General features: G+C 51.4%; 1 protein-coding gene across 1 annotated transcript in view; it reads right to left on the bottom strand.

Moving 5' to 3' along the window:
- The window catches only part of PAPPA2 (pappalysin 2), an 87,417-nt gene extending 82,455 nt beyond the window's left edge, over positions 1 to 4,962 (bottom strand). Inside the window, exon 1 of the mRNA XM_058842938.1 lies at positions 4,491 to 4,962. Within this exon, the coding sequence (XP_058698921.1) occupies positions 4,491 to 4,962 (472 nt within the window). The remainder of the gene's footprint in view (positions 1 to 4,490) is intronic.
- Between the last annotated feature and the right edge of the window lie 20,482 nt (positions 4,963 to 25,444).

Genomic DNA, 25,444 nt, shown 5'->3' with positions numbered 1-25,444 from the left:
CCTGCTGCTTGAAATAAATGCCTCTGGGCTCCTAAATCACCACAGCCAGGACATTCATGCAGGTCTGAGGTGAACGAGCTTGGAGTCACTCTGAGCAACCAGTGGTGTCTTCTGGGGGCACCCTGCTCTCCCATTCATCACCCCAAACAAACAGTGTCCCAATGCTGGCAAATCCTGCTGCCATGCCCAGAGACTCTCTTCATGTTCCTGCTGCTGTATTTGTTATTCTCCATCCTGCTTTTCCCGCTGCATGGATTCTCCTGCCCCTCACTGTGCCACTCCTGTTGCATACACTGCCTGCCCATCTGCATGGCATCAGGACCTCGTGGTCCAAAACAAAGCACTCCTGCTTGTGCCACTGTCTTGCCTGTCGCTGGGGGTACCCCACCTGCTGCCAGAATTGCAGAGAGGCAGTAGAGGTGTAGAACAGAAGGAGCTCCAGGAGGAGCAGGATCTCCTGGCTCTCATCCAAGGGGATGTGTCTGAAGCAGGGTTGCCATGACCCCACGTTTCCCCCTTATAAACACGGCTGGCAAAGGTCACATCAAGCCCAGGAAGCAGCATCCCTCCCTCCATCCATCACTTTCACCAAGGGCGAGACGGGTGGTGGCCTCTAAACCATCCCACGGTCGTAACCACCCTGGGCATGGATCCCTGTCACTGCTCACTACAAAGGCAGCCACGCACAAAGCCTCCGTGGGCGGATGAGCTTTGGCCAGCTCTTGTTTTCTGGTGGATTGTGAAAGGGAAGCAAAAAGACCAGGGGAAGCTGAGACAGGGAGAAGCCAAAAAGCAGGAGGTGAGCAAAGGAGCCCTGCAGAAGTGAGAAGGCAAAGCTGGAGAGTACTTTTGGGCTGAGTGCTGGCTGAAACGTGCTGAGACCCATGCACTCGAAAGCTATCTTTTGGTCCTTACTGGGGCTGAGGAAACAGGGCTTGGTACATTCTCTCTTGAGAAAACTCATGCAGTTCAGCTTGAAATGATTCAGAGTGCCCCAAATTTGATTAAATCCCAAGATAAAAATGGGAAAAACAGCATCAGGGGTGGAACAGCCCCTGGGGTGAGTGTAAGATATCATCCTCACAAACCCATTCTGGAGCCAAGCCATGCCTGGCAGTGCCTGATGAGTTCAACACTGGCCAAAAGAAATTTAAGTGAGCCTAGAACCAGGTAGAAGGACTTCATCAAAGTCCTCAAAGGGATATAAGTAAGGCCGAGGCCAGCTCTACAACAGGGAGGAAAATCAGTAAATCAGCACCTGGTACATCCTAGACATGGCCATCTCCATGTCAGCAGCAGCGAAGGCTCTGCAGGCAGAGCCGCATGTCCCACAGCCAGCAGCCACTGCAGAACAGTGTAACAAAAAAGGTCGAGCAGCAGGTCCTGGGTCTCAAGGGCCTTCATGAGAAATCATCAGGGGAGCAGTTTCAAGACCCCAGAGTTTCCCAAGGAGCTTGGTATTCTGTCCTGAGGCAACCCACCAGAAGGGAAGGCTGTTTGTAGAAGTGTGAGGTATCTCCTCAGCAGCTCCAAGTACAACTCTGCCTCTGATACCTCAGGTGGGAAGGGGGAGCTCTAGCCTGATTTATGTTGTTCACCTGTGCCTTAGGGGAATGCCTCTGGGGATTGAAACAAGAGTTGTTGGTAACACTGCAAAAAAATTCAAAGAGGAAGGTACCTGCCAGGGAAGGTCATGGAGAAAAAGCCCAGGAAGATCAAGTGTGTCCCTTTGTAAGGACCACACTGCAAGCAGCCTCTCCCACTGGGCCCAGGAGTTTTGCAGCACAAAGAATAGCTTTCAGTCATGCTTTGAGACCCAGATGCTGGGGGAAATTGGCTGCTAAAGCTCCAGAGGGTCTGACAAAGGCCAAGAGCCTCTAGTCACAGCCAGCCCTCAGGGTATGCAGTGGAAGCCAGCTCAGGACCCCAAGGAGGGCATCTGGATTAGACACAGCAGATGTTTGGGATGGTCTCTGGTGGAGAATCTGACCCAACAAAATCACCTACAGTCCTGAGTAAACACAAAACTCAGCCTTGCACAAAGGGGAATCCCTTGGGGTTCACCAGAAGCAGAGCAGGCATAGGTGGAGGGGAGACAAAAAAGGTGGAAAAGGAAACAGCATCACATGAAAGGACTCACACCTGCTGCCCAAAATGAGTAGGACAAGGAAGAGGGACCAGTTTCTTTCCCTAACAGTGGCTGTGATAGGTTAAACCCCAGCAGAAATCCCCCCATGAAGCAGTGACTAAGAAGGATGAACAACCCCATCCAGGGTGGCCCTGAGGCAAAATGTGGCTTCTAGGGGAAAAAAAAAAGCAACTCCTGAGCCTTCAATCCAAGCAGGAGCCACACCAGCTGTCAGGACAGCTTGCTTCCCATGATCAGAGCTGCTCAGCCTGCCCTTACATCCCAGGCACCGATGCTGGGAGAGCTCAGCTCTGCCCTGCTTTCCTTCTGCCTTCCCTCACACATGGACACTTGGAGCATCTCCAGCTTCTCCACACCTTTGGACGACCTCGTGCTCAGTTGCCTCTTTTTTGACAGAGCAGGAGCACCAGATCAGAAGCAGACTCAGCACCTGCCGAGAGCTGGCAGCTGCTTCTGTCACCTGCTCACACAAAATGCCAGCAGCACTGGGCTGGCCCCCTTTGGCCACCCACACCCAGGCCCCTTGGTCCCAACAGGAGGGAGACAGTGGGAAGTGAACAGTGACTCAGACAGCCGGAGGTTCCTGGGGCTGACTCAAACCCTGGAGCAGGGAAGCTGGGGGATATTACTCGAGTGAATGCCAGTGCTCACGGGTGGTGCTTTCAGCACTAACAACTGTCCCACCCTCCAGAAGGAAATTTAAAAATAAAGAATAAAAAATAATAATTAAAAAACTCTGCTGGCTAACTGGGAAACTCAAAACTCAGGACCTGCAGGCCAGACCTCCAGATGCAAACAGCTGTGCTGCTGATGCAATGACTGGGAATTGTGCTCCATGCATCCCAAGGTGCTGCCTGCCAGCAGGGAGGCGTCAAGGATGCCGATGGGAAGGCAGACAGCAAAGTGGATGCTAGGGAGTTTGGTAGTTTCCTTGTACACGGCTGTTTTTCCCCTCTACCACAGACTCCAGCCCATCCCTCCTACCTCTTCCACAGCACAGGTGTGGCTGTTGCCCTATAACCAAGGAGAAAAATCAGTGAAAGGGACCAGGCAAAGCAGAGGGAGGTTAAATGGAATAATCACAAGCCAAGGGAAAATTAGGATAGAGAGAGGGATTCCCCAATCAGCTTGGCTGGGGCAGCACAGAAACACAGGAACCCCCACTGTGGAGACCCCAGACATCCTGGCACTGCCATCTGTTCCCAGCCCTTCCTAGCGTCCCTGCACTGCCCTGCCAAACTTGTACCCAGACATAAACACCCATCCTGGCACAGCTGAGTGAAGCACCACTGCAGGAGGTGACATCTGCCCCACTCTGTGCCTGTGTGCCAGTCTTCTCTGTCTCCTCAGCTTCTCCATCACAGGATCATTAAGGTTGCAAAAAAACCTTTAAGGTCAAGTCCACAGTTAACCTAGCACTGCCAAGCCCACAGATAAACTATGTCCCTAAGCACCACATGTGTACATTTTTTAACACTTCCAGGGATGGTGATTCCACCACTTCCCTGGGCAGCCTGTTCCAGCACATGCCAACTCTTTCAGAGAAGAAATTTTTCTTAGTATCCAGTATAAACGTCTCTTGGCACAATTTGAGATAATGTCCTCTTGTCCCATTACTTGTTACTCAGAAGAGACAGACAACCACTGCACCCTCCTTCCAGGTAGTTGTGGAGAGCAACAAGGTCCCCCCTGAGCCTCCTTTTCTCCAGGCTGAGCCCCCCCAGCTCCCTCAGCTGCTCCTCATAGGACTTGTTCATCCCTTGCCTGTTTCTCAGCAAGCTCTTGAGGGGGCAGTTATGGCTGGAAGAAGCCCCTGGGTCCCCCCCCTGTCCTGCAGCCGTTCCGCAGAGCCCTCGGGGCCGCAGCCCGGGGGATCGCAGCGGGGCCGGGCCGTGAGTGCGGCGCGGCTGCCACCGTGCGGCCACCGCCCCGGGGACCCGGAGAGCCCCGGAGAGCCTCAGTGTGCCCGGAGCCCCGAGCAGGGGCGCCTGGTGGGCTGGGGGTGGGGGGAAGGGAGCATCAGGGGGTGCGTATCACCACAGGGACCTTCCAGCTCCCGGCGAGGGAAGACGGAAAAACCAGATGGGGATGGGGGGGAAGAGGAGGGGGGGGGAAGAGGGGGGCGGGCTGGGAGGACGGGGCGGGTGGGAACAGAGGGGAGGGGATGATTTAGGGTTTGGTCTCAAGGGAAGGAGGAATATTCCACGCCCGCGGTGCTGAGAACACGGGTGTGGGCGCGGGGTGTCACCTGCCAGAGCGGGGAAGTCAGGGAGTCCCCCGTGCGGACGTCTGAGGAGGGTCGCGGGGTGTCGGGTCCCCATCCCTCCCTGCCGGGGTTTACCTGCGATGATGGCCGGGTTGTTCTGTCCGCCCTCCGCCTTCACCCACAGCTCCAGGGTGAACTCCTCCCGCGGGACTGCGGGCAGCGCCTCCGCCCGCGCCGCCAGTTGCTCCCGGCCGCCCGAGAAGTACAGGGCGGGCAGCGGCCGCTCCCGGGGAGGGTCCGGCACCTGCGGCTCCCGGCCCCGCCGCCTCTCCCCCCGGCTCCGGCCCCGGCCCCGGCCGTCCGCCTCGCCCTCCGGCTCTTCTCCTCCTCCCCTGGCTCCCCGCGGTCTCCGACCCCGCGGGGATGCGGCTCCGAGCGCCCCGTGCGCGGCGGGACCCTGCGGGTACAGCCCGTACGGGTGATGCGCGGGGGCGGCGCGGCGGCTCGGAGCCTCCATCCCGCACCCCGAGACCGGCGGGGGCTCCCCGCGGGCCAGGCTGAGCGCCGCCAGCAGCAGCGCGGCCAGGGGGGCTCCGCCGCGCAGCATCCTCCTTGGGAACGAAGTTTGGGGGCTGGGAGATGGGGGGCGAGTGGCCGCGGGGGAAATGGGGTGTTCAGGGGGGCGGCGGGCGGCAGCGCCGGGGCACAGTCCCCCGCCCCCCGCCGCAGCCGCTGCCCCCAACTTTTCCCCGGCACCGCTCTCCTCCCTTCTGCTCCTGCGGGAGGAGGAGGAGGAGGAAGAGGAGGAGGAGAAGGAAGGCGAGAGCACCGCGGCGGGGACCCCCCTTCTGCCTGCAGCCGGGGTTCCCGGGGCACGGCGGACCCTGCGCGGCTCTCGGCGCTGCCCGGCTCTGCCTGCGGGAGCGGGGGATGCGTTAGTCGCCCTTATCTAGAAAGCCCCGAGGCGCTCCGCTCCCCCCCCCCCACCTCAAGGAGGGGTGTGGAGGGGGGGGGGGCTGCCCTTATTTAAAGATGATTATGTCCAATCTAATAAACCCCGAGCGGAGCATCGCCCTCCCTTCCCTCCGCCCTCCCGGGCGCTGCCCAGGATGCTGGCGGGGAGGGGATGCGGAGACACAACCCTCCGGGCGTTGGGTCCCCTCCGCACCCCCTTCCCGCCCTCGGGCCTTTGGGACAGCACCTGCCCTGTCCCTGCCCCTGTTTTCTCCTGCTGTAGCTCCCACCTCGCCTCCATCCTCCATCTCCATCACACAGAGGGGAGGAAAAGAAGCTGAAAGGAGGGGACACCCTCCCTCAGCCCTCCCCAGGAGAGGGGAGAGGTTCTCTTGGGCTCAGGGTCCCTCCTCGGCAAGAGATTTTTCTGCTTTTTCTCGCTTTTATTATTTTTTTCCTTTCCCAAACAATGACACATGCAGAAAGGTGGGGTGGAGGTGCCTTATCTGAGCAAATCACATCCAAAAGCAAAAAAAACACCTATGAATGCACCAAGCAAGTGGGCAGCAGTGTGAGAAGCATCTCATCCACCCTCTGCCAGAGTGTACAGCACCAGCACTGCTAGGGAGAGTTTCTCAGAGCATACAGGTGAGAAAACAAACCCCCAAAGTTTCCTCTTGGTTCCCAAGACTCCCTCACACCAGCACATGGCATAGGAGACTAGGAAAACTTCAACAAGGAGATTCAGTGAGATGAGAAGCTTTTTTATGCTTTCTTTTCATTATTATGATTTTATATATAGATTTTTTTTTTTTCACTCCCAAACACTATCTGTGGCGGTCAGTCTGAAGCAGGGTTGCCAGCGAAAGCTGGGAGGCCCATTCCAGGGTACAGGCTTTCAAACCAGCAAGGCAGGAGGGAAGGGATTTAAGAATAAACGGCAGGAGCTGGCTGTGTGGGTTTGGGGTTGGGCGGTTTTTTTGTCTTCTTAAGGTGGGAGGGTGATGGGAAAAAAGGGTGGGGGACTGGTGCCTTTAGTCAGGGGGAGATAGGAAAATACAGTGCTGGAAAATTTGAGGGTTAGGAGGGGTGAGCACAGTGCATCTCCTGCTGCCTGGGAAGGAGGAAGGTGGGTGTGAGCACACAGAGAGGTGAGGGCTGGGCTGGCGGTGTGTGAAGAGGAAGGGAGGACACAAGGGAGCGAACAAGGCCAGGCAAGAGCAAGGATGGCTCATGCAAAGTTGTTCAAGCAACTCCCAAGGACATTTGTGGCATGAACCACATCCAAGCACAACACCAGCACCCATTGCTTGCCTGGAGGTGGTGAGAAGAGGTCTGCAGCTCTCCTGCCTGCACTGACTGACCCAGTGCCCATCCACTGGCAGCGGGGGCATGGAAACAACCCAGCTCAGGGCTTGGCACTGGTGAAGTGGCCCAGCAAGTGTTGTCCTGGGGCCAACGCCAGCATGCGCTGCTTACAGTGCGTATTCATTCAGGAATGAACCAGGCTCCTGATAGCTCCGTCTACCAAGGCCTGATAAGAGAGGATCCCATGGGATGGCTAATTTTGAATGGTGGTGACTTTATTAAGAGGCTGTTTATCATCTTGCCACACATTCTTCCCCAGGTACTGCAAAGAAGCAAGACCCTCAGCAATGTATCAAGAGGTTCGGCACCACTGCCTCCTCAGGGATGGCCTAGCTGGGATGAATCCAGCATCAAAGCAATGAAACCCTCCAGAAGTGCACCCAGGCAGGGACTCTATATATAGGCTCTGGCCTGGGCTAAGCCATTCCCTTGACAGAATGACACCCACAAACAAATAGCTCTGCTGTCTGCAGGGTTGGGATGCATCAGGAGCTGCAAAGCCCACCAAGGAGCCCAATTCCTGGGGGCAAGATGGACAACAGCAGAGGAAGGCTCCCTGCAATGCTGAGCCCCTGTCTCCCCCTGGTCTGCCTGTCCAAGCCCGAGTCTGTCTGGATTTAGGAACCACCAGAGCAGGAAGCTGAAACTGAATCATTATTCCATGTTGGCTCCTGAGCACTCTCCACCCAGGCAGGTTCCCCTGGCAATCCCTGCTAATGTGAGGCTGGTGAGGATGAGGATGGCAGGACAATGGGGGCATATCACTGGGCTGGCTCAGCCTCTGGGAAAGAGACATGCTGAGATGCTGTTCCCATCCCAGCACCACTGTGGGCTACAGAGTAAATCCCTGTCACCTGGATAATTTTCCTTTGCTTTCAAAAAAAATTAAACAAAGAAAATAAAAAAATTAACTGACCACTGAGATGATTAGATGATTTCACTGCCTGTGAACCTGTGAAGAGAAGGCTGGTTCTGTGGATAAGGCAGGGATTCCAGAGCGACCAACTAGTGGCAATCAGTGTGCCCTCAGCATGTTTTCTGTCCCTCTGGGAGCAGAGTGGGCATCTGTTAAAGATTCCAGCTCAGAGCCAGGCCGTCTTGGCTAAGGAATGCAACAGCCCTGGGATCTTCCATGGAGATGATCCTCGTGGGCAGGGTGCCACAGCAGTTCAAATCTGCTAATGATGTTCAGAAGCAAGTAAAAGGATGCTGGGTGGGAGGTAGGAGGGGGGCAGAGGGGTGTCACAGGGTCAGTTTGGCGCGTTATTCCTCAACCCTTCCCCACTCATCTTTCCCGCCACTCCCTGCTCTTTGGACCCTCTGGGGCTGTCAGTCTCTGCAGTCAGGGTTATTTGGGGTGGGGACTGGATAACACAGGCTGCTGATGCTGGGAAGGAGCAGGGGCCCAGGAGCCTCTGGAAGGAGGCAGGGGAAGGAGGGAACCCCATCAAAGTGAGATGCTGAGCAAGGGCTCTGGGATGGTCCCAACACAGGAGTAAGGTACCCAGGGCTGCTTCAGCCCACAGCAGGGGAAGGTGAGGAGCAGCTGTGGGGTGCACTATAGGGGGAATGGACAAGATGACCTTTAAAGGACCCTTCCAGCCCAAATTATTCTATGATTCTAGGATTTAGCTGGAGCAGAGGCCGAGCCTTGCTTTTCCCCACGCCTGTCAAAAATCATCAACAAAAGCCTTCCTCTCCCTCCACTCCTCCTCGGGAAACCACCAGTGATCTTGACATGGGAATAAAGGCTCTGGGAGAATCCAGCTTTTTTGTTCACGGCCAGGCAGCCAAATCCCGCAAGCCTGAGACAGCAAGCCTCAGCAATCAAAGCCACGAGCAACAGCCGACCCCGCTCAGGGCACAGCCCCAGCCCTCCCTCCTCTCCGTCCCCAGCTCTCCTGCTTTTCCCAAGCAGATTAGGAGCCTGTTCAAACACTCAGGACCCCCGGAGGTCAGAGACGCTGGCCTCCCGCACCAGAGGTTTGTTTGGGAACTCGGTGAGTTTCCTGCTTCTGGTAGGTCTGGAGATAAGCCCTGGTGTGCAGCCGCCGTCTGGTGCCAGTGCCGGTAGGAGTCCACAGTCGCACACCGAAAATCCAGCAGCAAAAGCTCCAGAGCCATAGAATCAAAGGATCACAGAATGGTTTGGGTTGGAAGAGAGTGTAAAGATCATTAGTTCCACCCTTTTGCTGTGGGCAGGGACACCTTCCACTATCCCAGGTTGCTCCAAGCCCTGTCCAACCTGGCTTTGGACACTTTCAGGGAGGGGGCAGCCACAGCTTCTCTGGGCAACCTGTGCCAGGGCCTCCCCACCCTCACAGGGAAGAATTTCCTCCTAATATCTAAATCAAAACCTACTCTCTTTCACTTAAAAGTCATCTCCCTTTGTACCTATCACTACATGATCTTGTCAAAAGTCCTGTCCTCTGTGTTTGTGCCTTGCAGATGGAAACATCTTGTAAGGGATGAGAGACCATCACAGAGACCTCCCACGGGCACTCCCCTGGATTCTCCACGGCCTGTAAGGCTGGGTTCCTCTCACCCTGCAACACCCAGTAAGATTTCCCTGTGCTGCTCAGTCTCATGAGTTTGGTGACAACAATTTCTCTGCTGAATTCAGCTGTACCTGCCTCAAGATTTTAACAAGCCACGTACACGACCTCAACTCCTTTGGCAATGGAGCCAAGGATGAATTTAAACAACAGCAAAGGATATGTCTGCTGCATCATCCTCACACCTCACACCAGCCTCCTTTGCTGTGCTCCAAGCCGTGCAGCCTGTAGATTGCCCAGGGTAGCAGGAATGCAGGGAGTCCATGGAGGAAGCCAACTAGCCAGGCAGTCATTGGGGCATCAGGTAAGGTGCTTGGAAGCCAGATGGCTGCATCACCATCAGATGCAGCTATTTCAGAGCAGCCTTGGACATCATGCTGGAGCCCTGAGCTGCAGCAGAGCTGTGCTTTGGATGGCTCTTGCAAGCTTCCAGTAAAAAACATTTGCTTCCAGTTTAGAGGTGAGGATGGTGAAGATGCTCAGCAGTTAACTCACATCTCTACATAGGGAAGACATTCCCTACACAACACCCTCCAAGGATCTTCCTGTATCCCAAAGTTTCACACTTCACCAAGAACTTGCAGGTGCTAAATTAAGACCTGCTAGAGAACAGGTCATGACCTTTGCCAGGCAGGGTGTCTCAGATACTGAAAATTATTCCAACTGCTGACAAAAGGCAGGGACTTATCTGCCTTTACATAATGTCGCTCTTCTAGCAGCCAAGGAGGAAAAGCATACATGAAAAAGCAGGGGGAAAATGGAATATAGCTTCTCACTTCCATTCTGCCACTGTCGTTGGGGAGTTTCAGCCCCATTAAGTCAGGATAGTCCAAGCACAGATCTATCTCATCTCAGTGGAAAGCACTTGCCAAGGGATGCCACACGGCTCCTGTGCCTGCAGCAGAGACAGGACCCCAGAGAGCTGTGCAGGCACCAAGGGGAGGAGCATGTTTGTAAAAACACAGCAGGGACCGGCTCAGACTTTCAAAATCCTACCCCAGCAGAGCCAAGTCTGTTGGGAGGAGCTCCAGGAGAGCACTACTGCCCTCATGGCAGCTCTGGTGGCCAGGTGGAATAATGACACAATCTTGCTGCATTTTCATCATCCGTGTGCCCACATCAACATCTGCTTGTTAATCCCTCTTGGAAACGCTGCTCACACGATAGCATCACTTCCTTAATCGAGCACGACTTCCCCTGCAGGAGGGTCAGAGCAATTACCTGTACAAATCTCCACCGTCTCCCGATAGCCGTCACCCTGCTCCTGCATTTTTAGACACTTTCCATGTGTCGCCCAGGCAGGAAAGCCATTTGCTAGAGCCAGTTGATAAGCCATGAAGTGAGCACTTAATCTGGCAGTGGTATCTGAAGGACGAGGGAAGGGAGAAATGGCTTGTGCCACCCCAGTGCAGATGCACAGCTCAGCGGTTCCTCAAAATTCTCATTTTAAGATCACTCATCTGACCCCAGCCAGGGAACAGCTGCAGCAAGAGGAAAAGGAGCAGAAGTAAACGAACACAGTGACTGGGGTGGAGGTAAAGGGGCTGCCTTTAACTTTTACCTAAAGGTAAAGCAGGATTTTTGGTACTGTGAATTAGAGGTGATTATTGTTGATCCAAAACTCATTGTCATTGGGACATCCTCTGTCCTGCAGAGAACCTGCTTTGTCATTTGGCAGTGAGCAATAAAAAGAAGCACGAAAGAGTCAGACTCAGCTCTTAAAAGCTGGCCAGCAGAGTTTTAAGTATTTGGGGTTTGGACAAGTTCATCAAAACAAGGAAACACCTCTGCCTTCCCCATTAATTTTTAGAAGAGACAAATAAAAATAGACTTTCCAGAAGAGCCACAGACAGGGGAGAGATGGGGACGGAGCCACGTGCCAGCTACCAAGGAAGCTCACAGCCTGCAGCTCACAACTGCACTGTGGACCTGCACCACTCAGGTCATTCATGTCCCACCTTGGGGGAGATTTGAACCCTGTTTAAAATGTGGAAGAAAGGATGAGCACATACACACACACATTATTCTCAAGCAAGAGAAAAAAATGGTTATCCCAGGATGGGGATATGACACCTACTGGTTTTCACTGGACAAGGAAAAACACCAAGAGATGATCTGGCACCACCCATGATCCAGCAAGTTTTCAGTTCCTTTTTAGCTTGTTTGTTGGATGTTGCCCATAGCGTGGTTTTGCACCTGCATGGTAGGAAGTGGCAACAGCCCCAGGTGTGCATCCCCAGGCCAGGGGCATCTTGGTACCTGTGAGTCCACACATGAAGCAGGAGCTGGAGGCACCAAGAATTGGCTTCCTCCAGCCTTTCCAACCAAAGTGGGTACCTCCATCTACTGTAGGACTTGGATTTGGATGTGTCCTGCCATGTTGTGCCTCCTGTGCTAGTTAGCTGAAGCTCTTGTTCTTTGGTTTCATGCTCCTGAGTCCTTTCAGCGTCTGTCAATGGGGTTGTGATGATGGTCCACCTCTGTGGCCCACCTCACAGAGCACAGAGACACCTTCTAAGGATGTTTGGTGCTTTGCTCCTGAGATGTTTGTGGCATTTTTTACCCAGTCTTAACCCTGGTGCCACCTTAAAACCTACTCAATGCAGAGTGCTCACCACAGCTGTTGAGCAGAAGAGGGCAAAGCATGGATGTGAAAGCCTTGGTCAGGACAAGATCTTGCTGGCAAAGGACCACCCCTTCCAAGTCAGAACCTTCCTGAGTGCTAAAACCCATCAGATCTTTGTAGCTTGCTCTCATAGTCTTCATCTCAGCTCAGTCAGAACTAATGAGCTGTTTTATCTTTATCCCCAGGTCACTTTTTCCCCTCAACCATGTCTGTGGCTTCTTCTGGAGCTGTAGCTGCATGAATGAACCCTAGTTGAGAAGGGTTACTCAAAGCCCTCTCTGACCTCCCCTTCATGCTACTGGCAGAGGTGGCCAGCAGCACTTCCAGCTTCTGCCAGCCTCACTGTGCTGGCAAGGAGCACAGGAAAAATACAGGAATCCCAGTCTGGGGAGAGCCAGCAAAATCAGTAATCTATCACTTTGGATGCAAACCTGTTGGGCAAGGCCTTTCCAGTTAAAGATGAAGAGGAGAGGCTGTTCATGCCATGTCCTGCCTGTACAAGCCTCCAGCTCCTGAATCTGCTGCTGGAGAGTCCCCTGCAGCTCACTGTGGCCACACAGTCAAGATCCCATATTATCTCCTCCTTGTAGCCCATGGCACTGTGCCCATTGCTGCAGCTCTACCACCATCACCCACAGTGATCCTTCCCCTCCTTGCCTTCTCTAGGGCCCAGGAGAATGTGGGAACATGCCATGTCCCACACTGCTTCCCAGCTGGGCCTGGGGGCACTAGGCCAGGCAGGAGGAGCTCCAAGGATGCAACAGTTCTTTGAGCATTATCTATTGCCCAACAGGGTCTGTGCCTGTGTGCTGCTCCTAGAGAGAGCACAGCTCTCAGCATTGCCACCGGGGACTGCGGAGGAACGTGCTGCTCCACAGACTGAAGGCAGCTGAGAAGAAAGATAAAGCTTCATTTTGCTGGGATATTGGCATGCTGGCACTCGTGCGACCCTCTTAGTTCAAGCTGGTTTTCTGTGCAGTAAACCTCTGACCAAACTCATCCAGCAAAATCCCTGAGCACAGAAAGAGTTGTCCCCATAAGAGGCTATTTGACAGCATTGCTGTCCCAGGCCAGTTTGAGGTATTAAAACAAATCGACCCTTTGCTAGTACAGAAGGTCTTCAGCACTGGCTGTATTTTTCCCGGGATTAAACCGTGCTGGGGAAAACGTGCTTTTTCAACCTGTCTCTGTCCCTGGGCTGAGAGGGGATCCTGGCTAGAAGGGTTTTCCGGCTAACCCCCTGTCCTCACAGGACTGCTTCCCCTGCCAGGCTGCCAAAGCACCAGCAGCACGGGAGACGTGTCCTCAGCCCACCAGGAGGGCACCGTGAGCCCGTGGTGAAGCTGGTGAAGCACGGAGGGATCCCCTCGGAGCGAGGCGGGCAGCGGTGCGGGGACCCGGCACCCACCGGCCCCGGAGAAGGTGCTGCGGTTCTTGGTCTCCCCCCAGTGACCAGACCACATATGACAAAGCAGCAGGTCTGGCTCATGCTGGGGATTTCCAGCCCCACGAGCAGAGCTCCTGGTGTGTGATTACCAGGTAATTATACTAATAATTATTTCCCGGAATCCTCCCCACGAGCAAAGCCCTCTCGCCGGTCCGCAGGCTTGTGTTGCCACTTTTGGAATCAAGACCCTATTTCTCCCATACACCAGAGCTAGAAATGTATATATTCATTCATTAAGGAGCACTGACCACTGTGGCAAATGACCTGTCAACAGATTTACAGCAGGATGTAAGTCACTGCCTCTGAGCCTGCGCTCTTAATGTAATTAAAGTCCTCTGCTTGGAATTTGTTGTTAATTAATATTCATGCTCTGTTCCCCATCTGCCATTCCATGTTACTGGATCCGTCTGAGATTGATGAGAGGGATATTAAGGCAACAAGCAGACAGAGAAAGAGGGGTTGCCTGGTGGGAAGGGATTGAATCAGCTTTTGGTAGAGGAGCAGAACTGCATCCAGAACCCCAGCTGCTCTGGGAGGGAATGGCTGAAGCATCATCCTGGCTTGCTCCATTGCTGAGGGCAAATAAAAGGGATGTGAGAATGATGGAGAGAAAGATAGACACCACTGGCTCCTGGAGTCTCTCAGGGCTTGCTTCAGCCCTCAGAGGGAGGTGAGAAGCATTTATGGAGCTGGGTGCTGAGGACAAAGCTGGCAGCCGGTGCTGTGAACGAAGCGTAATTGAGATGAGTCCAATTGCTGGCCCTTGTGGTTTGGCCTGGGGGAGCAGCCAGGATAGCCCAGCCCCATGAGCCAGACCTACAGCTCCACAGGTATTTGGGGATGGAGGTTCAGAGGGACTTCCCAATGAAGCCATATGCACTTGGGCATATCCAAGGAAGACACGAATGTGTGGAGTGTCAATGGACACCAAAAGATTTTCCCAAACTAGTGCAGGGCACGCGAGGCTATTTGCAAGGACATAGGCCAGCTTCTCAATGTGGACACAGCCCTTGCAGTAGCAACACACCAGGTGCTCCTCTTACAGCAGGGCTGGCCCTGGCCCTGGATGGGCCCTGAAAGCTTGCCCCATCCCTGCACAGGCTTGAAGTCTCCTCCTATCTCATCTGCAGCCACTGTAGCATTTCCACAAGTGCTCAGCATGGATCGCAGCACAGTCAGACACCCGTGGGAACAGCCACAACTCCTGTACCAAAAATACTAAAACCAGGCACACACTGTCTGTCCACTTCTCTGGGTGGGAAAGATGTCCCCACATCACAGCCTGAGAGCCTAGTGGTTGCCATCCCACTGAGCACACGGGCTGCTGTAAATGCAGTGCTCAGCAGCATGAAGAGGCCAGGCTGGAGACATAGTGGCCCTGGTAGTGGCCCTGTAACACCCCACTGCCCCATCTCTGGGGGCTGAAGGTATGTCCTTCATACTGACCCATATCACCCCACCACCCCATACTGAGATGCTGGAGATGCCACAGCTGAGCATCCTTTGAAATTAAGGGCACTTCATGCACTGCAAAACCTCTCGAAGACCCCTCCTGCTCCCAGGATAGCTGGGGGTCTGTGGTTGGTGCAGAGAGGTAGGCAGCTGGAAGGCAGGTCTTGCAGTCAGCCTCTCTCAGCAGGAGGGTACTGCCCCTCTCCCTTTCCTAAGCACCTCCTCTTCCCCAGGAAAGGTGTCACAGGGACAGGGTATCTCAGGATGGAGGTTCCCATAGGACCAGAGGGACTGAGGCTCTCAGCCAAGCCCTGAGTGACAATGGCTCCGTCACAGAAGCATTGTACGTGGGGTTTCCTCTACTAACAAAGTTCATTTTGAATAGTTTCTAGATCCTTAAACACAATCGTATGGCTTAAATTGGACGCACCCTGCTCTGAAAGCTGAGTCCTCCTGGTGCCTCCTGTTTATATATGAACAATCAAAGTGATTTATTCATCTGCCTAAAGCATGGTTGCTCTTTGGGCATCCATCCATTATCCTTATCTATCTGTCCTAGTTAGGAGCTGAGCAATCCATCTTACCCACGCTAATGTATGCCAAAAGGCTCCGCGTGCTGCCGCGCTCCAAGAGGGCTCTGCTGGAGCAGACAACGCAGGACTGGTTTTCAGCAGCGTTAATGCAATTCCATTGACGTCAAATGGAGCCACCTGTTGTCACCCTCCTAGAAAATTAAAGCCTAGGATGGGCAGAACAAGGTGGGCACTGAAGGGATTTGCACTTGTAATCAGGACTGGATGTTCCACCCAGCTTGCTATGGGGTGCGTGCTTCTTGTGCCCTCAGTGTGCAAAAAGCCCAGTTAACCCAGAGAAGTTCCTGATTCTCCTGATTAAATTGCAAAAGGGCACCAGTGGTGTGGTCCTGGGGCATCATCTTCCATCTGTATGAAAAGATCACACTGCTCCTGTGCCACATGGGTAACCAACAGTGGCAGCTGCACACTGGCTCCCTGCTGTACCTGCCTGGCATGTTGAGGGGCTCGGGGGGTGTCTCAGGTAACAGCAGGGTGCTGCCCTCCTGCCTCATGTGGAAGAGAGGTTCCACACCTTGTAAAAAGTGTAGCACCATGAGGATGTTACAGCCCTGGAAGTGTTGAAGGCCAGGTTGGATGGGGCTTGGAGCAACTGGGTCTAGAGGAAAGTGTCCCTGCCCATGGCAGGGGCATTGTAACAAGATGGTCTTTAAAGGTCCCTTCAAAACCAAACCAGTCTGTGATGTATGATCTATGGTCAGCAGAACTTGGCTCATAAAATGAATTGTCACCTCCCTTCTCACCTTTCCTCAGGGACAAAGAGTTGTGATAAGCTGAAGTTCCTTGTGTGCAGCAGGCAGGTGCCCAGCAAGGAGAAGTGGATTTTGTGCTCTCTCTCCCGCTGTGTGTTGCCATCCTGGGTTCTGTGGGCTGTTCAATCCCCCAGCCATGGATTGGAGCGTGCTGAGACTCAGTCATGCAGGAGACATGGAGGGTCTCCACCCTGCAGAAGACATGGCTCAGGGAGGAGGGCACTAGGGCTGCACACCATGTGGTGGGCACCTCTTGGTCAGTGGGTTGTGTGACCACTGCTGAAATTATAAACTAAGAAAAAATCATTCTTGAAGCTTAAATAAGCGACACAAAACACAGTGTCCCTCTAAGGAAACTATGAAGGGTTTGCAGCTCCCCATCAAGAGGGTCTTCTCTCACCAAATATCACCTCTTCTGGTGAAGCACAGGGTGAAAGAGCTTTCCCAAGGAAATTCAGGAAGAGTGTTTAGCCACAGGCAAACCAAATGGTTTTCCCATGTCTTCTCTCTTGGAAAAAACAGATCTAGTTTGGCTGAAATCTTGCACAGAAATTCAGGTTGAGGCAAATCCCTGGGAGACAATTTCTGCCTAAATGTCTGTGTTTTGTCATTGTTCTAAGTAGTGGGAAACAGCCCCATAACGGGAAGTATTGAGCAATCTCAATAACAAGCAGTGTTATCTGCCCTGCTTACAATAAAACAATTAATTATCATTAATTTACCCTCTTTGCCTTTGAAGAGGATTTCCAGACTGGGAGGCAGGGGAGAGAGAGAAGACCAAAAAAAAAAGAAAAAAAGAGAAGAAAGCAATGGAATTAGCCAAATTAGCCAAGCACCTCTAGACTTAAATCACTCTAGATCTGTGAGACAGCACAGGGCAGAGCAAGGAGAGGTGTTAAAGGCTGTGGATGGGAGACCTCTGAGCTCATTTAACAAACAAGGAACAGGTTCCTGCCACTGCCATCTCTGATCAGGACCTTGAAGAGCTGGGTAATATATGAGGAAGTGCCAAGCATGAGGTGGTAGGAGTAGGGCAGCAGCACTTCCAAAAAACAGTGCTGGAGAGTGAAAATTGAGTGTTTTCACAGTATTTGAGACCATTTCCCTCTGTGCAGAGTGGGGAAGCAATGCTCTGTTGGGATTCTCCATTGCATTGGTGAATGTGATTTGCAGTCTGCCTGAAAGCAGGACACCCACAAATTTTTGTGGAAGTGCTCATTTTGGAAAGATTTCCAGCCTGAAGAATTTGTGGTTTGGAACGTCTAGAGAAGCTCTAGGTAAGCACTTAAAATTTGGGGAACCAAGGCAGACCCTGACCCTTCAGGCCAGTGCCTACAACAGGGTACCAGGCAGCACAACTTGTTTCCCCACTTCTGCAGCCAACATGGTAGGTTGAAGTGGGGTGAAATGACCCCCCCTCACCATGCACCTTTTTTGATGTCACCATGGTTGCATGGGACACAGGTACTGAGCATCACTGCTGCTGCACTAGTGCAGTCTGACCCACTGAGCCACCAAGTTGTTTTGAGCCATGTTTGGCTGTCTTCTGGAAATTCCTGCATAGATGGTGCCAAAAGATCACCCAGGTTTGACAAATTTAGCTTGCTGTAGTGTCAGATGACTGTCCACAAGCCAGGTTGATTTCATAGCTGCTATAAGAGCAGGGACAACAACCAAATGCTTGGAGAGAAACCCACGAGCCAAAAAGGTGGTTTTGTGCAAAGAAACACCCTTCACCGAGCTTAAGTCAAGCAATGAAATATTCATAGGACACTAAAGCAGTGGGCTCCCTGGCTGCCTCCTTATGGGAATCCAATAATACTGGAGACAGCCTTAATTCAATATTCAAAAAGCCTCTTTCTCTTTCCCTCTCTTTCCATCTCCTCAATGTCTCTTTGGGTTCAGAGACCTTTTGGAAACCTCAGCTTTATATGCTGGATGCATTAGTGGAGAGGGAATGGTGGAAAAGAGGAATGGGGGGAGAAAGAGTGGGAGCATGAAGATGGGGATCACACACAGGGCAGCTGGTGATTTCTGGTCCTTAGGCAGTCTGAGGATTCTTGGCTACAGGATCTGAGCCATCTCTTTCCAAAAGCATGTTTGCATAGCTTTTTTGGGGCAAGGCCCACACTTGTGCTCAGCCATGGCTGGTTAGGAGCCAGCTCTGGTCCAAGGGCTGTGTGACCATAGTTGTGTGGTCCTGTGTTCCCACAGACAGACTCATTGCAAAACAGGATGCCTGGCTCAGCTGCAGTGGATGTCAGCAGGCCTGAGACCATTTTTGGTTCGGCATCTATTCTGCAGGAAGAAGTCACTGAAGAGAGAGCCTTTGTCCACTAGCATGGACTGAAAATAGGGATAGCTGGGCCCAGGTGCTCACATGGATAGAGCTCTGAAGACCCAATGATGTGGCTGCTGTTCTCATGGAGAGTCAACATCAGTCAGGGTGAGGATGTGGATGCTGGCAAGGCTTGAATGAGCCATTTGGGTGCTTCCCAGTTGTTGCTGATGCTACGGCTCTTGATCCCTGAGGTGGAAGAGCAATCCTGACATTCTCCTCCCCATTTCAGAAGGAGGCAGAGGTCATGTTCTGAATGGAATTGAACTGAGCTAACCTCCAGAAGTCAATACTGACATACAGCTGCTCCATGCTAGGAGATGGGCACTGTTTCATGCTGCAACTGGGTGGGAGGGAGCTGCAGCTTTACTGGTAGGACCTTTCCTCCAGTGTGGGAAAGGATGATACTCAGGATTGTGACCAAAGCACCTCCAGCCATTGAGGGTCCAGGGAATTGCTTGCTGCCCTTTCAAATACAAAAATAGGGGCAACAAAGGGTATAAGCAGTGGGACATAGCTTTCCATACCATCCATGGACACCAAGGGTGCTGGATGCTGTAGATGCTGAAGCTTCACACACCTCAGACAAATTCAGGGAAGAAAGTCCCCCATTTGTCATCAGTAGCTTTGAATGACAATGCTCTATACATGTTGCAGCAAAGTGAAGATTTAGAAGAGCAACAGCTTTCCAAGCACTTAGCACAGTACTCCCCCCACTCCCCACTCTGCCCAGAACTCTTTCCCGGAGAGTATTTAAAATCCAATTACATACTCCACAATGAACTGGTTATTTGGTTTCTTCTGGCATCTCCCAGTCACGAATGCCCTCGAGCAGATCGGTTTCAACCTTCAGAAAACCTTTCTATTAGCATTTGATCTTGTCAAGCTCTTTTTATAGCCACTCTTAGAGCTAAGTGGGAGCTACCTACCACACTGGAGCATGCAGACAGAGGCCAGATAGCAGGGACAGGGTACAGTCCCCATGCAGGAGGCTCCAGAGCACCAATAATGGTACAAACAATTCACAAAACTTGTGAGAAATGAACAAAAGTCAGGTCTATGCTCATGTGCTGGGGTGAGGGTGGAGAGTTCCCTACTGGTCTGAGCTGCTTCCCATCTCCAAGGCAGAGCAGGAGCCCTTTGGGGAAATGAAAGGTACTCATCCTGCTGGTACCATCACCTTGGTCTGGGGCCTGTGCTGGGGCATCCCACAGGAGAGCGTGAGCAGGATGCCTGCAAGTCCTTTCGCACCTTCTTCAAGAGCTTGCATTAGTGAGGCCCCAGCCAAACTTCATCAGGAACCTGACATGCTGTCTCCCCTTACTGTGTTTTCCAAGGCAGAAAAGAGATCTCTTTCTCTCTTCCTTGTTCTAGCATTTCCAGGCCTGATGCTGATCATGCAAACACAGTGCAGACATTCTTTCTCCTTACTGGTCTTTTCTAGATTCTGGTTGCAGCTACACTTGCAATTATTTTAAGACTTTCTGGCAAAGAACCAGTCCAAGATTATTGCTTTGTAGCCCATTTCCCTGGACATTTGGAGCCAGCGCAGATCTCCTGATGGGATCTCAGGAAGCTTTGTCCCTTGACTCTTTGCTGGTTCTCCAGCTGCGTCCAAGCCCTGTTACCTCATAACACTTCCTGGCTCTTCCTTTGGGGCCACCCTCTCCCCTTTGTGACTTCAAGCCAGGCGAAACAGCTGGACTACATCTCCTAAGGGGAGCAGGAACCTTCTGCTTCTGGAACACTTGGCACTGTCTGGCATCACCTGGTCCATGAACAGGAGCAAAGGTACAGTGCACCCAAAGAAAGCTCCCCAGAGGCATGGCTGATTCACTGTCAAACAGGAACTTGACACTGTCAAATGACACTGTCAGGCTCAAACTCTTCCCTGTCTGATGTAGAATCTCAGACCCAGCATGGCAAACCACAACCCTAACACAGTTACAGCTGTAATGCCATAGCATTGTTGTGTGTTTAGGCTGGAGAGGCAAGGCAGGTGTTTTATTCCATGGCAACATGTCCCTGGAGCAGGTATTTACCTACTCGAAAACTAGTTGATTTGTGGGGAACAGAGATGACATTGCTTGGTTTTCTCCGGGTTTTGAGTCTCATACTTTAACTCCCAGTTTCAGAGATCCAAACCAGGCTTTTTCCAGTATATGAGGTATTGTTCTATGATGACTCTTGGTGAACACCAGGATATAGTTGATGGATCTTGCAGACTACATTGGGAACAGAAAGCAGAGATATGCTTCAGGTGGGAAAGTAAGGTACAAAGAAAGTCCAAACAAATTTACATGGGAGATGTGTGGCAGAACAGGGACAGGATATGGGGTTTACAGTTACAATCCCCCTCATCTTGATCCATTTCTTCTCAAAGACAGCTTGAAAATCCTGAAGATTTCTCTTTGCCCAAAGGTGATAGGTGAAGGACAAGCTCTGCCCCATGCAGCAATGGGTGCTGGGGTATTCCCACAATCCCACCTGCTCCCAGTTTCTCCCTTGATGAACCCCCTGAGAAGGTGGGGCCACCCACAGATCCATAAGCCTTCCAAGAAGACCTTTGTGAGGAATAATGCATCTGATGGATGTTGCCTGTCTGCATGAATCATCTGCCAGTAGGTCACGAATTACTCAGATGTGTCTGTTATCCCGAATTATTCCCTGATTCACGTGGCAGCTTACGCAGGAGTTCCTTGATTAGACTGATCAATATCAAACGCCCTGGCTTGCTGGCCTGACCTTCTCATCCATGTAAGCCTCTAGGCCATAAACCATTCTTATCCAAAATCTTGACCTCATGTTTAATTTTATCACCGTTGACGTTAACGGAGGTTAGTTAGGATTGAGCACGCACTGGAAGTTAAGCTTTCCTGTACCAGGGCCTCCATGCATTTCCTGGCCCTGACTGATGACCTGAATTCAAGGATGCCTTTTCCCTGGCTTCGACAGGCTTCAGCTTGGCACACGCATAATTCCTGGAATCAGTTCTCCACCACTGATGATGAATCAATCATTTGCTTTCTGAACGCGTTCCACAGAATTCCCTCAGCCTTCAACATGCTGGCAGGCTTTCCCACCACAAAATTAGTTGGCTCTACAGCTTTTGGGATAGTGAGCACCCCATGTATGGTTTCTGTCTGGAAGCAAATGGATTTAAACATTTGAACTTTTGTGGGATGATCTTTTTCAGCAGGCCTCAGACTTGGTGAGAGCCAGACTCAACAAAAAAGTGTTGGTAGGCAGAGGGTGGTTGAGAAGAAGGAATGGGGCATAGAGCTGGTGTATTGACATCAGCCTGATGCAGTCCAGGGAGGGTTTTTACAGGTTCAGAAGAGCCCTGACCTCACCTGAGTGGTTTGATGGAAAGTCTCTATGATGCTCAAGTTCAACACACCTCACATATCTGTAAGACTGGTTGGTTTGCTTTGTTGCCAGAAGATCATCCAGGCTGATGAGTGAAAAGACAAGCTATGGTTCAATCCAGGACCTGATTTATCCCAGGTATTTGGGACAACTGGCACAGATGGGATGGAAAACTCTCACATAGCTGCTCATTCAATCCTTTGGTCATTGAGGGATATCAGACAATAGCTTTTCTGCAATAACCAGCTTTTGGATGGCTGAAGCTAGATAAAACAAATCCTACCTCTTGGTGCCCACCTGCACCTCTGAAGATCTCTCCCACTGTCTGCACATCCCATTCTCCAAGGTCCACTTCCACACATTATCTCCCACAGCTGCGTGAGGAAGGCTGCACCTTCACATCCTGCAGTGGGAGAGGAACAGGCAGGGCACCTCAGTTCACAGGGCAAACCTTATTTGGCCTTTTCCATAGAGGATCCTTCTGCCAGGAACAGGGACTTCCCACAATATCTCCTTGTGCTTCACTAATTTTACGGTCAGAAAGCTGTTTCCCCCATTTTTCATCATTCTTTTGCTACAGTTTAAACCAATCACTTCTTGCCTTTTTCTCAAGAGACAGTTATTTTTCCTTTTAGGGTGGTTTTGGGTATATTTGGAGCCTTTTTCTACACCCTCTCCTCAGTCCTCTCTACTCTTGGTAAACTGCCCCAACTCCCTGGTCTTCCCATGCTGGCTAGTTTTTCCAAACTCACACAGTAAGTTTCCAGTATTTGTGAGGCCACTGAAAACCAAGATTCATCCATCTCCACAAGCTGATTGTGAACATCCAAGAGAAGAGCCCAAAGTCAGATTGAGGGCAGCCTCGCAGAGATAGAGGGTAGCAGTGGGTGATGTGCACTCAGCCTCCCCTTTGAGAAAAGGCTGAGAGAATTGGGGTTGCTCTGCCTGACACACTCCAGGGAGACCTTATTGCAGCTTTTCAATGTCTAAAGGAGACTTAAAAGAAAATGGAGATTTTTTACCAGACCATGTCATAATTTGACAAGGGGGAATGGCTTCCAGCTGACAGAGGGCAGGTTTGATTAGATATCAGGAGGAAATTCTTAAATATGGGGGTGATGAGGCCCTCATGACACAGAGAAGCCATGAATTTAATGCCCCATCCCTGGAAGTGTTCAAGGCCAGTCTGGATGGGGCTTGGAACAATTCAGTCTAAGGTGTCCCTACCTATGGCAAGGGTTTAGAACGTTCAAGGTCCTTTCCAGCCTAAACCATTCTGTCATCCTCAAACCACGATTTGGACTTTAGAAAGGTGTCCCTGCTTTCCTAAAGACACACAGTTCCAAAGCCTGGTATGGAAGTTCAATGGGGCAGGGGATCCCCAGCATCTCTGGAAATCACATCACATGAGCTTGAGTGCCAAAAACAGCACTGGGGGAAGCTGAAGGCTGAACATTGGCCCAGTGTGTGGGTGCTATATATTGGCATAATAGAGAACACATTTCCAAGATGGAATAAATCATTTTTTTTGCCAATAAGTTTAATTGTTGAACACTGTCTCTCTTCAAATTATTCATGAACAGATGACAACTTTCTCTAATCATTAGTCCTAATTATTCACTCCATCTCTCCTATTAATAACATGCAGGCAGCAGATTGACAGTAAACAGCTCCATGCAATTATTTTGCTTAGTGAAGTTTGAAACAGAAGCAGTGCCAGGTATTTCTGATGGGGCACAGATTGCATGGCACATCCCTGCCTACCCACCACGTGGCTATGAAATCGTAGAACCGCATTTCTGGTGTGAATGCCCCCATTTGCAAAATGAACACGTGCCAAAAAGCTGCTGGTTCCCAGGCTCATAGGCATTTGTTTGAATATCATTGAACAGTGAATACAAAGAAGGACCAAAGCAAATATATTTTACAGAGCTCAATAAATCACCAGCCTCAACTTCACAGGAAACAGCTTTTTCCAGGTCCACAGTGTATCTGTATATTGACAATGAAAAAATTTCCCACATGAAACTAGGCATGATTTATTGCAAGGGTACATCCAGAGTATCCAATATTTAATTAGCATGATGTCAATTAGCTACATCACATTGTTTTCCTCCATTCACACCATGATCTAAACATAATAAAGCACCTGAGCTGTATTTGCAACCCTCTGCCTTCCTTTCCTTGTTACCTGGACAAGGATGCTGGACAACACCACACCATCAGTAAGTTACTTAAAGCTTAATGGTTTTAAGGGCATTTGAGGTTGTAGCCCTAGATTTCACCTTTAGCAGGAAATAGAAATAGGAATCTCCTTTATGCACATAGAGACCTAAATTTAAAGTCTTAAGGCAGGCAAAAATTGACTGCTCCCAAGCATGCACTCATCCCCTGGAAGCGGCAGCTGTGGCATTAACTGGACAAAAATTCCTGCAAGAGGAAATGTATTGACTTTTGATGGGGAGAGCTCCTGTCTTGGTTTTAAATTCACTCAAGATGTAGAGTTTATTCAATTATCAGCTGTCTTTAAACTGGAATGTGGCTTCACTCCAAATATCAGCTGGGCAGGGGAGATGATGACAACCAGGTTAACCCTTTGTTTACTTTCCAGCAAGACTGAGGGTGGGCAGCAGGATGGCACTGAGCTATTTGGCACACATCCACCATGTGCTTCCAAGGTTAAAGCTTTTGGCTCTGTCCCTGACACACAGAAAGGGATTTGACACTGGCTATGCCTAGGAGGACAGGTGGAAAAAAAAATCCATGTGGTGTGGTACCCAATGGGAGGATGCTCTGTTCACAAGCCCCTTTTTGTAAGGAGACCCCATGCAGTACAAAGGACTCTCTGTCCTCAGGGGAGACCCAGGGCTGTAAAAACAAAGAGAGACACCGGGAAAGCGTCTGGTTCATTATTCCCCTCTGAAAAGCCCTCCAGCTTTTTAAAAGAAGTCTCTGGCTATGAAGGGGGTGTGGATTAAGACTGAGATTCATTGGAAGAGGCAAAGAGGAGAGCTGGCAAAATTTAAATCCTCCCCAAATGCCTTGGGAAGCATGGAGGGTTTGGGGCTGGCAGCTGGGCCCACATGCCAGCAGATGGGGATCCTGGGAGAGGTCAGAGCTGCAGCAGCATAGAACACTTTGCTGCTCTAGATGCATCCGAGGCACCACTCCCATAGAGGGAGGTTGCTTTAATGCCACTGGTTTTGCTGGGGCTGTAGAGCCATGCTCACCAGTGGCTCTGGAGAGCAGCAAGAAGCTGGATAGAAAGCAAGCACCAACCAGTACAGTTTTTTTGAGTGCTGCTCAAAGTCTATATTCAGCCATAAATAAAACTTCTGCTGGAGTAGGAAGTTTGTACTCTATTTGGGATGTTAAAGCCCAGACCTGCTGCTTTCTGGGAATCCCTTCTGTGTTACACTGCTCTGACTCGAAGCTCACAGCACCATCCTTGCCTCTGCTGTCGGCTGGGATGCTCCTGCAAAGCAAGATTTGCTCTCGAGGGAACCGGGGAGCAGAGCCCTTCCCGGCAGCGGGCAGAGATGGGAAGCTGCATCTGTCCTCTGTGAGAAGGACGGTAAATGGCCTCTTGCCTTTGTCATTACCTCACAGGATGAGTCTGGGAAGCAGCAGGCTGC

This window comes from Poecile atricapillus, chromosome 7 (assembly GCF_030490865.1).
Source record: "Poecile atricapillus isolate bPoeAtr1 chromosome 7, bPoeAtr1.hap1, whole genome shotgun sequence".
NCBI lineage: Eukaryota > Metazoa > Chordata > Aves > Passeriformes > Paridae > Poecile > Poecile atricapillus.
The sequence above is the reverse complement of the archived record's forward strand: the minus strand, read 5'-3'. Positions and strand labels throughout refer to the sequence as shown.